The sequence below is a fragment of the Doryrhamphus excisus genome, linkage group LG7 (genome assembly GCF_037039965.1).
Source record: "Doryrhamphus excisus strain RoL-2023G ecotype Guam linkage group LG7, RoL_Dexc_Guam_v1.1, whole genome shotgun sequence".
NCBI lineage: Eukaryota > Metazoa > Chordata > Actinopteri > Syngnathiformes > Syngnathidae > Doryrhamphus > Doryrhamphus excisus.
The window spans coordinates 6014740-6026999 of record NC_136363.1 but is presented as its reverse complement, the minus strand read 5'-3'; the positions used below and the strand labels follow the sequence as shown (position 1 = coordinate 6026999).

Sequence of the window (12260 nt, the reverse complement as noted above, 5' to 3'; positions counted from 1 at the left end):
ATAGGAACAAAATGTCAAACAAAATGCCACGCCAAACAATCGGGTCCGGTTTTGTTCAGTCCCAGTGTCTGGGTTGAGGAGGGCGAGGCCGCACGTCGCTGTCATTACAATGATACCGATCACGTACTGTATACTGGAGGCTTTTTTGGGGGTATCATGCCACCATATGCAAACAGTCTACTTCCTCTTGCCTAATGAAGACAAAGCACAACGCAGGGTCTATTTTTTAACTCTATGCTACTAAAATGGCATTATTTTTCCTCAAAATATTACAAGTGAAATATTGTAACTTTCCCTGATTATAGCTGTTCTAACACTCCAGGGAGTCCAGCGTTTATACTAAAAAGATTTTTTTAATTTCAACTGACAGTTGAATATTTACAGAAGAACCATTTGCACATAAATAGGTCATTGTTATAAATATCAGCTGTTTGGCTGGTACAAAATTTAAAAACAAACAAAAAAAAACATATTGTACATTATTGACAAGTGCCACTTTGGGTTTGGGACAACACAGTCTCTCTTTTTAAGATTGTCCATAGTCCGATCACATGGTTATGAGCTGCACCCACACACACACACACACACACACACACACACACACACACAAACAGCAGGTAAACAGGGCTGACATGACATGAAAAGAATACTAAAGCTGCATGGGCATCTCACGGCATCGCAAATGATATTTTAATGTCTGGAGGGGATTAATAGTTGCTGGGTGTCTCCTTAGATATTGCAGTAAACACACAACGCACACACAGACACACAAGGTGCAGCAGCAGAGAATGAAAACTCCTAATTTCTCATGGCACATTGTGAATGCATGTGTGTGTTATTATGCTATCCGATGACAATGTGACACTATTTCAAGCTGCAGGTCAGGATAGAAACAGCGGCTTACAGTACTGCCACAAAAAACAAACACATTATGTAACCCATTGTGAGTTATTGGTAGCAATCACATGAAAAGACAAGCAAGTGAGTCATCACTACCAAGTCATGTTTTGGTCCCTGAAAAAGATCAAAAACATTCAAAATGGACAGTTAAGTACAATATTCAGTGGACTAAAAGGGTTGTTGGGAGTGGATTTGTCAATTATGCTAAGATATTTTGCACTATGGCCAACACGGGTTAAAGAAAAGCTGTCCATACCGTTACGCTAACGCTGTCGTTTAATAACAGTGCAATGCCGCCCTCTTGCGGAGAGAATTGGTAGTGAAGGGGAGCCATGTCAGTTACACAACTCCTGTCACACATAAATACCGATTCTGCGAGACACATTCAATACATTTACAGCCAAAGTGGGAGCACCAACTTATTCTAAAATGTGGTATTAATAGAGTTAGACAACGCAAATAAAGCTAGTATATGAAATACTTTGGTGTCTCCTTCCTCCTTGAGTTGGGTGCTGACATTTCGGGGGGGGGGGGCATTCAGTGAGCATTTGAATACAATTCTACGTACATGTTCCTGTTTGGAAGTAACTGAGTAAAACAGGCACATATTTCAACCAGTGTAGCAGTTTCTTTCAAACAAAAAAAAATCGGGTATCACTCATTTTTGTGTAAATCAAGGCAGATTCAATTCAGTGCATAATGTGCATAATGCTAAGTTAGTTAAAGGGTCAATTTGTAATAATTTGAACAAGCTAACATTGGTTTACCTTACCTTGCAAACACTTTGTTCATCAAGAAGCCACAGCAAGTCCTAACACAACTAAGGAGGCTGCTGGGAACTTGGAAAGTTAGCATGTTTCTTGTGTGTTGTTAGAGTACCACGCAGTCAGTCCTAACACAGATAAGCACGCTAATGCTAAGGAAGTTAGCATGTTTCTTTTGTGTTCTTGTAGTACCACGCTGCCCCCTACTGGTTTGGAGCAGCAGTCAGTCCTAGACACATATAAGAAAGCTAATGCTAAGGAAGTTAGCATGTTTCTTATGTGTCGTAGTCACGTTGCCCACTACTGGTTTGGTGCAGCAATCAGTTCTAAACACATCTAAGAAAGCTAATGCTAAGGAAGTTAGCATGTTTCTTATGTGTTGTAGTCACGTTGCCCACTACTGGTTTGGTGCAGCAATCAGTTCTAAACACATCTAAGAAAGCTAATGCTAAGGAAGTTAGCATGTTTCTTATGTGTTCTGGTACCACACTGCCTCCTACTTGTTTGGAGCAGCAGTCAGTCTAACACAGCTAAGAAAGCTAATGCTAAGGAAGTTAGCATGTTTCTTATGCGGTCTTGTAGTACCATGCTGCCCCCTACTGGTTTGGAGGAGCAGTCAGTCCTAACACAGATAAGAACCCTAATGCTAAGGAAGTTAGCATTTTTTTATGTGTTGTAGTAACACATTGCCCCCTACTGGTTTGGAGCAGCAGTCAGTCTAACACAGCTAAGAAAGCTAATGCTAAGGAAGTTAGCATGTTTCTTAGGTGTTGTAGAACCACGTTGCCCACTACTGGTTTGGAGCAGCATTCAGTCCTAAACACATAAAAGAAAGCTAATGCTAAGGAAGTTAGCAGTAGTCAGTCCTAAACACATCTAAGAAAGCTAATGCTAAGGAAGTTAGCATGTTTCTTATGTGTTCTTGTAGTACCATGCTGCTCCCTCCTGGGTCGGAGCAGCAGTCAGTCTAACACAGCTAAGAAAGCTAATGCTAACGAAGTTAGCATGTTTCTTATGCGTTCTTGTAGTACCATGCTGCCCCCTACTTTTTTGGAGTGTGTAGTACGACATGTTAGCTTTTTCAAACTTGTGCCAAATCAAACCTTTAGATCTTAAGGGACAAGAAAAAGAAAAATAACGAAATAGGACAGCAGTAGAAATGATTGTGGGTCAGTTTACAGCACCATGCCTAGGTGTGCCTTACGTATTACATCGTTTTCCCCCGATGAGCCTAAATATTTAATAATCCCACACAGGAATGGGCCTTAGTTTCAAACTAAGTGGTTGGGTTCATGACACATGATTAAAAATGCTCAGAATCTGGTTCTCTCCAATCAAGGCTGATGATGGTGTCCTTGAACATGTCAAAGGATCCGCCACTATGAAATTAATATAGAAAGGTTGCTAATGCTTTGGCTGGAAGACCACAATCTCCGCCCCCTCTTCTACTTCCTCCTCACATTATGCCCGTCAGCCGCCAACCACAGGGATTGTTGATTTAAGTATACGTTTTGACCCTGACGTGTTAATTAGGACTCACTCACTCAGTGACGAAGCAAACAACTGCATTGCTGTTGATGTGTCGGATGTCAATCAAGCCTTTTAAAGTCTTTTTCAAAGAAACTTACGTTGCAAAACTATTCATTCATTCATTTTCTACCGCTTTTCCTCACGAGGGTCGCGGGGGTGCTGGAGCCTATGCCAGCTGTCTTCGGGCGAGAGGCGGGGTACACCCTGGACTGGTCGCCAGCCAATCACAGGGCACATATAGACAAACAACCATTCACACTCACCGTTGCAAAACTAGTATTATTTAAAAAAAAAAACATTCTGGGAGGCAAACTGGCATTACATCATTCCCATAAAAACCGACGTTATGGCACTGATACTTGTTTTCTCTCCCATGTTTGCTGAATTCCCACCTCTCTAACTTCTGGAATTGGCTAAGCTGGAATGCTCAGGAGAATTTTAATACTGTATAAAGACTGTTCGGTCATCAGTGCGCAACATTTGTTCTTTAAGCCGAGTTTCAACAGATCAAGAGGACAGGTAATCATGTTTCCGCTTATAAAAAAAAACCTTCCAATTCATCATTCCCATTAAGGGTAGCATAAAACCTTGAAGAGTCAGTGCCCACAAAGGCATGTAAGGACATCCCAGAGAAGACCGTTGGCACCAAGTTACCTCTGGAAAAAACAAGCCCAACATGGCTTTCAGTCCAGCAGCTGAGGATGGCGGCGCGTCTTGCCTGGCGCTGCATGCACTGAATCGAGTTCCTTTCGTCATTGCAGAGAAGGGGCTCCTGTAATTGTGGCAGTAGGTAGATATGAGCTGAGGTCCATATGAGCGCCGTTAAGTCCGACTGGCCACGTTCACCCAGTCTGCGTCCTTCAATGGTTGGTGGGCTTCATAGCGTTGCCAGGATGCGTGAGAAGGATATGATTACGGAGAGGCTGGTCTGGCCCACGCCGAGAATGAGAGCCTCCAGCGGTGCCATGCCCTTCCCTGCCACGCGGTACACGCCCGCCACTGCTGCACCTGATTGGGGATGAATCAATCAATCAATCAATCAACACACAGGATGATACCACCACATGGTTTCTATACCGCTTGTCTTCACTAGTGTCACAGGGTAGATGGAGCCTATCCCAGCAGACTTTTTAGGCTAGAGGCTGGGTACACCCTGGACTGGTTGCCAGATAACAAGCATTCATTTTTATTCATACCTATGGACAATTTAGAGTCTCCAAATAACATAACATGTATGTTTTGGGAATCTGGGAGGAAGCCAGAGACGGAGAAGCCAGGAAAAGCTACTCAAACACAGGGAGAACATGCAAGCTCCAACTGTGAGGCCAATTTACTACAAACCAATGCATCATTGCGACCTTTGCATATACTGTATTTCCCGTACTATAAGTTGCACTTTTTTCCTATAGGTGGGCTGTTCCTGAGACTTATAAATGAAAAAAAAAAAAAAATATATATATATATATATATATAATATGACAGAGGGTGGCACAGTGTTCGAGTGGTTAGCGCTGAGACCTCACAGCTAGGAGACCAGGGTTCAATTCCACCTTCGCAAGATAGAAAGAGACAAATCTGATGCCACAGTTATTGACACAGGTGGTGTAATTGTACAGCTGCTGCCTTTTCATTTTGTTCCATTGCACAGAATTTCACAGAATTTCCCAATCATGAGGCCCAGACTTCCTGTTTGTGATAAGTCATTTTGAAAAGGGATTGTGTAAAGGTACAGCTGCTACTCTTTTTAAGGCTAGGATACAAAAAATCGTGTTAATTTGCACTAAAAATAATTTATTGAACAATTTTGTGGAGCTGCACGGTGAAAAATGGTTAGCACGTAGGCCACACAGCTGGGAGACCCAAGTTCGATTCCACCCTCGGCCATCTCTGTGTGGAGTTTGCATGTTCTCCCCGTGCATGCGTGGGTTTTCTCCGTGTCTACTCCGGTTTCCTCCCACATTCCAAAAACATGCTAGGTTAATTGGCCACTTCAAATTGTCCATAGGTATGAATGTGAGTGTGAATGGTTGTTTGTCTATACGTGCCCTGTGATTGGCTGGTGACCAGTCCAGCACCCCCACTTGTGAGGATAAGCGGTAGAAAATGAATGAATGAATGAATAACCATTGTGTTAGCATATATTACACCTATTAAGCCTAATAAAACTTCCCTTCCAAGATGACATAATATCTGTTTTGGTCACATAGTTTGTAAAATAAATTACCCACAAAAAATGTGACTTCTACTCCAGTGCGACTTATCGTCGTTATTACCGAAAATACGGTAATAAATAGATGGGCATTGGTATAATCAATGCAGTGAAACGCAGACGACATGCTCACATCTTTCTACAGGAACCAGCAACCTGTGTTGTAGCTGTGTGTGCACATAAGGGAGGGTTCAGACGGTCAATAGTCAGCCCATCCTGATTGTTACACATTAATAATGTACCGTCTTGTCTATTTTGGTGGGGGTGGAGCTTGCATCAATGAAAGCAATCGATCGGTGCACACCTACAATCAAGTAGATGGTTTATTTACACAATACACTCCTGTGTTGAAAAAGAGAGGCTAGCAAATAGAAGACATCACTGTATGTTTTGTTGTTTTTAAAAGGCTCACATAGTATATACAGTACTATATACTCTCCACACACAACCCATGGGATCTATTATGCGCATTTTCAGTGCTTTGTATTGAGTTGTGGCCTCCAATAGAGCAGCTACACAATAAGGCTTTCTAGATCTTCCAGATTCTGCACCGTTTTTTGCTGTTTCTCCAAGGACTTCCTGCTTCCGAGCTGACTGTTCTGTTCAATTTACTCCATCTCCTTGCTTTCCTCTAGCTATGCCTACTGAGCTGTGATTGGTCACACTCCCAAGCGCTCCCGAGTACTTCTGGATGCGTAGGTCCACGTTTACTGAATACAGGCAATCTGCAGGCCATATAAGGAAGTCCGGATCGCATTGATGTCAGTAGAACTCAGGAGTTAGAAAGATCTAACCTCATTATCTCATTAGCTTTGGCATCGTTTAACACGAGAATACAACATTGTAACAATATTTATAGGTCAAAAATATGTAAAAAGCAAAATAGATCCCCTTTAAACACACCTACACAAAAGCTAATGTATGTATTCTACCTTAGAAAAAAAATAACTTTTGACTGACACTCTCAGGGCTTGCTTATCTCCATGCCCTTCGGACTGGCTGAGTAACGTCAACATTTCCTTGTCACTTTCACCCAACACCTAAGAAGAACATGCGATAATGAAGGATTTTTTCCTCTGTGCATAGTTGTAGGGACAGGAGTCCACTCCCTCGTTAACTGTCCTGGATAATTGGTTCCAGGCCAATTTCTGGAGAGTAGGATTCAATATAATGGAATATTTGTGTTGTTAGAACATAGAAAGCATGTCTGACCTTATAAAAATGTTATTTGTAACATTATTAGAGCTCTGTAGACATGAAATAACACCCCTATAGTTATCTTTATACTCGTATTACTTAATAAAGTAGACATTCCTTGCTCTTGGGAGTATCTTGAACGTAATGTGGGTCGATCACATGCCAAAAAAAAGGTCGACATCAGGCTATCATCCAACAACAATTAGTCCTACATCTAAACGTCTTTCACAAGCAGCCGCCACTGCCCGTCAGCTCCACCTGCGGCTGACATAATCCAGCAAATCCCCCTTGGCTGTCCTCAGGCCCAACAGATGCTGAACACTGCTGATGTAAGACAAAAAAAACAAAACAACAAAAAGTGTGACTTACTGGTGATGACGCCTCCAGAGAGGGAAGCCAGGAAGCCCACGCTGACCAGCACGAGCGTGATGAGGCGGCCTCTCTTGTGGCGTTGCAGCATGACGAACATGAGCAGCCCCACCACCCCGTGGACGAAGAGTGAGGAGAAGAGACACCACAGGAACACCCAGTACCACATCTCTGATGGAAACAAAACAAAATTAGAGATAAGCTCAAAACACCGACACATAGAATAGGGAACACATTTGTTCTCATTGACATTACAAATTGAAGTATTATAGTGCATTAGTACTTTATTATTATATTAAAATAGAATGAGAAATGACTATGTATGTTAAATTGGAGTGAGGTCCATTTGATCTGTCCTAAAGTCGCACAAGCGCCTCCATCTATTTATTGATCCTGCAATTAGCCGTCGGACCGGGGCAGAGAGCGACATGCCGGCATTGGAAGCACAGTAGCTCTTTGTCCTGTGTGGCCGAGCGTGGCACGCTGTTGGTTCACTGCTTTGTTAAAGCTATCTACTCAGCCGGGGAAGTACAGGGGGGGCATTCCAGCAGGGTCCAATAGATCTGGTTGCACGTGCAGAGCATCTGTTGCCCAATTGAGGCTGGTTGGATTTACACAAGCTCTGAACGGAGGCGAGTATAGAGTCATTGGAGCACCAGTACCAAAACCACTCTAAGTAAAGACAAGGATGGGTGGAGTTTGATCGGAACACCCATTGAGGAACAAATAAATGGCAGCTAAGTGCTACAGCTATAAATCCAGCAGAGGGAGCTGCCTCACAAGTCAATTCACTCAACATTTTCCAGCAGAAGACTCCATGACAAGACATGATGCCATAAGACTCTTAGTGATTGCTTTCTATAATAGAGCTCCCTTAAAGTATTCCCCCTGCAACCTTTGTTACCTAGGAACCTTTACATTACAATCCTACAAACAGATGCTAGCTCCATATTTTGCTACAACTTCTTTCATGAATTCCATAGTTTTTTTTTACCAAAATTCTGGCACTTCAGCCCCATGGTAGGTTATTTTAAAAGCATTAGTTGCATGGCGGCGGCACGGCGGTCTAGTGGTTAGCGCACAGACCTCACAGCTAGGAGACCAGGGTTCAATTCCCACCCTCGGCCATGTCTGTGTGGATTTTGCATGTTCTCCCCGTGCATGCGTGGGTTTTCTCCGGGTACTCCGGTTTCCTCCCACATTCCTCCCACATTCACACATGCTAGGTTAATTGGCCACTCCAAATTGTCCATAGGTATGAATGTGAGTGTGAATGGTTGTTTGTCTATATGTGCTCTGGGATTGGCTGGCGACCAGTCCAGGGTGTACCCCGCCTCTCGCCCCAAGACAGCTGGGATAGGCTCCAGCACCCCCGCGACCCTCGTGAGGAAAAGCGGTAGAAAATGAATGAATGAATAGTTGCATAACATAGGCTGTCTCAAACCTAGAGTAGTCGCCCAACATGTCACACATAATAAAGATTGAAGAATTCCCTGTCTGTCTATAGTGTACCAAGACAGTGTACTAAAGCTGAGATATATTCATGAAAAGGATTTTTGTCAAAAATTGAATCCTTTGAAAACCTACACTACAATACACACTGAGTTTGACTATTCCCAGATAGTACTTCCTGTGTTGGATCACTTATCATTCAATTAGGCAACAGAAACACTTCTTAACAAACATCGGTGGCATTTTTTTTACCAAAATTCTGGCACTTCAGCCAGATTATTTTACAAGCATTATTTGCATAGCTTAGGCGGTCTCAAGCCTAGAGTAGTCACCTAACACTTCACACATAATAAAGATTGAAAGATTCCGTGTCCAAAGTCTGTCTATAGTGTACTAAGACAGCGTACTAAAGCTGAGATATATTCATGGTAATGATTTTTAGTCAAAAATCGAATCCTACAAAAAGCTACACTACAATACACACTGACTTTGACTATTCCCAGATAGTACTTCCTGTGTTGGATCACTTATCATTCAATTAGGCAACAGAAACACTTCGTAACAAACGTCGGTGGCATTTAAGTGAGTCAGCAATCAAGTCTCAACTCGTATGCCTGAAAGATTCCACATTGTTTCAAGATTTTGTGATATTTTCACCACTAAAAATGTTATTTAACCTGACATTCCAACGCTACCGCATACACACATCCAGAAATAAATCAGTATTTTGTGAGACATGTCATCGATAATGAATCATAACGACCAATACAGGTTAAAATATTATCAAAAAATGTGGTGCCGGGTATTGTTAGCACATACTGAATAAACAAAGGTGTGAAGAACGACCTCTTGGTACGATGCAGTACATTTTTGCCATCATGTAAATCAAACTGTGCATCATTTTAAAGCAGGTATCGGATCTCATTACAGTGTGCAGCTGTACCTAATGACCCGTGAGCGTACACTGCCGCTGTCGTTTCTCATCATGACCCCATTTCATGTCTCAGTAGGTCATTTTTCACCTGGTTGGGTTGGTATGGCGCACAGGGGTATCAGGTGGCAAGAGTTTGCTGCGCCTTTCTCGTCATAGCGCTTTATGCCGTGACGCGCCTCTTGCTTCCAGTTCCTCACAGCTTTACATGCTGCTGACTCAGCATCATTAGCTACCTCTTTTTTTTTTTTCGCCTGTGACACATTTCTCAACACAGGATGGAAGCAGCTTCTCAAAAGAAGACAAGTGTTGCAAGGGGATATGACTACATGGCTGTAATAATGTAATAATCGGATGTTGCATATGCAAACGTTCTTTAGTTACCACCACCGGCATGTATGCTATGTTATCAATAGTGGTTTAAAAGAAGACACATTTTTCACAATTAACATGTACAATTAAAATTTACGTAAAGCAAGAAAGAGGCGGGCTATAATCCTCACTCTATGTCAAAAGTTGGTGCCCTCTAAGGCAGCTGGAGGAACCCTTGCACCCATCCAGGCGGGGCGGGATTAAATACACTCTGCTTCCCTCTACTCCTTTTCAGAAGAAGTAAAAATAACTTACGAGGTCATATCACCTCCGGTATGAGGTACATTATTTAAAAAAAAACAACAAAAAAAACCTTAAATTGTATCATGGAAAGCAGGAAGTGAACAAATGTAACAGTTACTGATTGTAAAAGTACCAGGTGGAGGGGTAGGATTTAATAAGCTTTGCTTCTTTCTACTCCTTTTGGACATGTGGAACTGTGAACTGATTATGTGATGCATTCAATTGTAATCTGATGCATGTTCAAATTAAATAAAACCATTACCAATTAACATAGCATGTTTTTGTGGGAGGAAACCGGAGTACAAATAAAAAATAAATAAAAATAAAAATAGTAGTAAAATTTAAAAAATAAAACAAAAAACACAAAAAAACAAACAAAACAAACAAAAAAACAACTTAAACTATATTAGGAAAGCAGGAAGTGAACAAATGTAACAGTTACTGATTGTAAAAGTACCAGATGGAGGGGTAGGATTTAATAAGCTTTGCTTCTTCCTACTCCTTTTGGACATGTGGAACTGTGAACTGATTATGTGATGCATTCAATTGTAATCTGATGCATGTTCAAATGAAATAAAACCATTACCATTACGAAAGTATTATGAAAGGTTTGTTGTTATTTCAAACTTCACAATGGCAATACTAAACCTTTTAGGAGCGACTGATGACCAAGTGAGGTGTGTAAATAAGAGTTTTCATTGAAATAACCACAATTAAAAGCATCAAAGCAGTTAGCCCGGATTCACCATTCAAAATTGCATTGAGAAAACCGTAGCTTTTAAGGCAGTCATTCTGACTGTATTACATCTACCTCCGGTTAATTACTGTCTTAAAAGTGAGAAAGAGATACAGATACACATCTTTTACTTCACAGAACGATGCGAAAAAACGTCACAAAAAAAAATGAGAGCATGGACTGGCATTTGGATTTGTAGCCGACTGACTGACTTCAGGCATTGATTCCCCTATAGTAGTAATGCATGGTACATTACACGGCTCTATTCTACTACGAATGACAGGAGTGTACAAGCAAGGCAAATAACGGGCACACATACCTGTGAAGTGCTGCAGCGCCGTCCCTTGCACCCAAAGGCTCAGCACTTGCTGCACCGACAGATTAACGGAATAATCTCTGTTTGTTGACATGTTTCTTGGCGCCGCCGCCGCCGCCGCCCGGGTTCGCACCCTCCTTTATTGAGTGCCGTACTTGGCTTTAAACGAAGGCATGGGGGAGACCGGGGTGACATATGGGCTGCGAGGCGGCTCTCCCCGGCGCGGCTCGCCTCTACCGGTGCCTCTGCTTCGGCTTCGTGTCCGTCTCCACGTCGGAAAGGGAAGGGCCGGTGGCTGGTCGTTTTATCCTCGGTCGTGGTGGAGTCGGTGGTGTCGGTGTGGAGGCCATGATGGGGATGGCAGCCGGAGTACAGACAGGCGCACATACACACACACACACGGTCGACTCGTCCTACATTGACTCGCCCAGCTACATAACTCTTAAAGAGACAGTCAGCCTTTTTTTTAAGCGGGTGACGTGTTACGCAGACATATTAAAGCTGCTTTATGAATGGGAAACAAAAGGAGGATGGCATGCTATATATGTTTCATAATGTTGCGTATCGATGGCAAATACAGCATTAAAACTACCACCGAGTTCGAGTTACACTTTCTCATCTGAACAATTGACAGTTGTCCGAGCTGGCCTTTAATGCACTTTGCTATTCCTCAAAACAACGTGGTGACGCTCGTGCGTAAACACCCGAGGACGCCAGCTCTCCTGATGCGGAATTCAGCCAATCAGAAAAGAGGACTCTTTTTTAAATAAACCATAATAAAATACAATATAATAACCATTCCAGAAGTATAACAGGTGCATCATTTTCTTATTTTTGTAGTTTTCGTCAGCTAAATTCTTAGAATGTGGATGAAAAAAAGCATTTGCTAACAGCAGCACGTGACGTAGGTGAGTTGGTGGGGAGCTCTCCGTGGTTCTATTGTGTAAATCATTTCCATAGCAGAAGAATAACAAAACATTTATCAAATAGGGAGTTACTAGGGAGTTACTTTTCACAATGTCAGACATTTTTGCCTCATATTTGAATATACTGTACATGTTGCATTCACTGTCCTTGACCCAGTGATTGGGGCTCTTTAAGGGGAAGAGAAAGGCAGCAGCAAAGAGTTAAAGCCTGCAATGTTTGCAAAGCAAATGTCAACCTTTGTTTCCTGTCGAAGCTTGACTCTTCCCAACATGTTTGCTCACCGAAGCGTTATTTGTCCTGTGTGATGTCAAGAG

General features: G+C 42.3%; 1 protein-coding gene across 1 annotated transcript; it reads right to left on the bottom strand.

The window, feature by feature from the left end:
• Positions 1 to 585: 585 nt before the first annotated feature.
• tmem170b (transmembrane protein 170B) lies at positions 586 to 12012 on the bottom strand. The gene is given in 5 exon segments (XM_078791957.1): positions 586 to 4202; positions 6970 to 7140; positions 11023 to 11119; positions 11121 to 11170; positions 11173 to 12012. Coding segments are annotated over 5 exon segments (471 nt in total). The 5' UTR covers positions 11195 to 12012; the 3' UTR covers positions 586 to 4071.
• Positions 12013 to 12260: the final 248 nt, after the last annotated feature.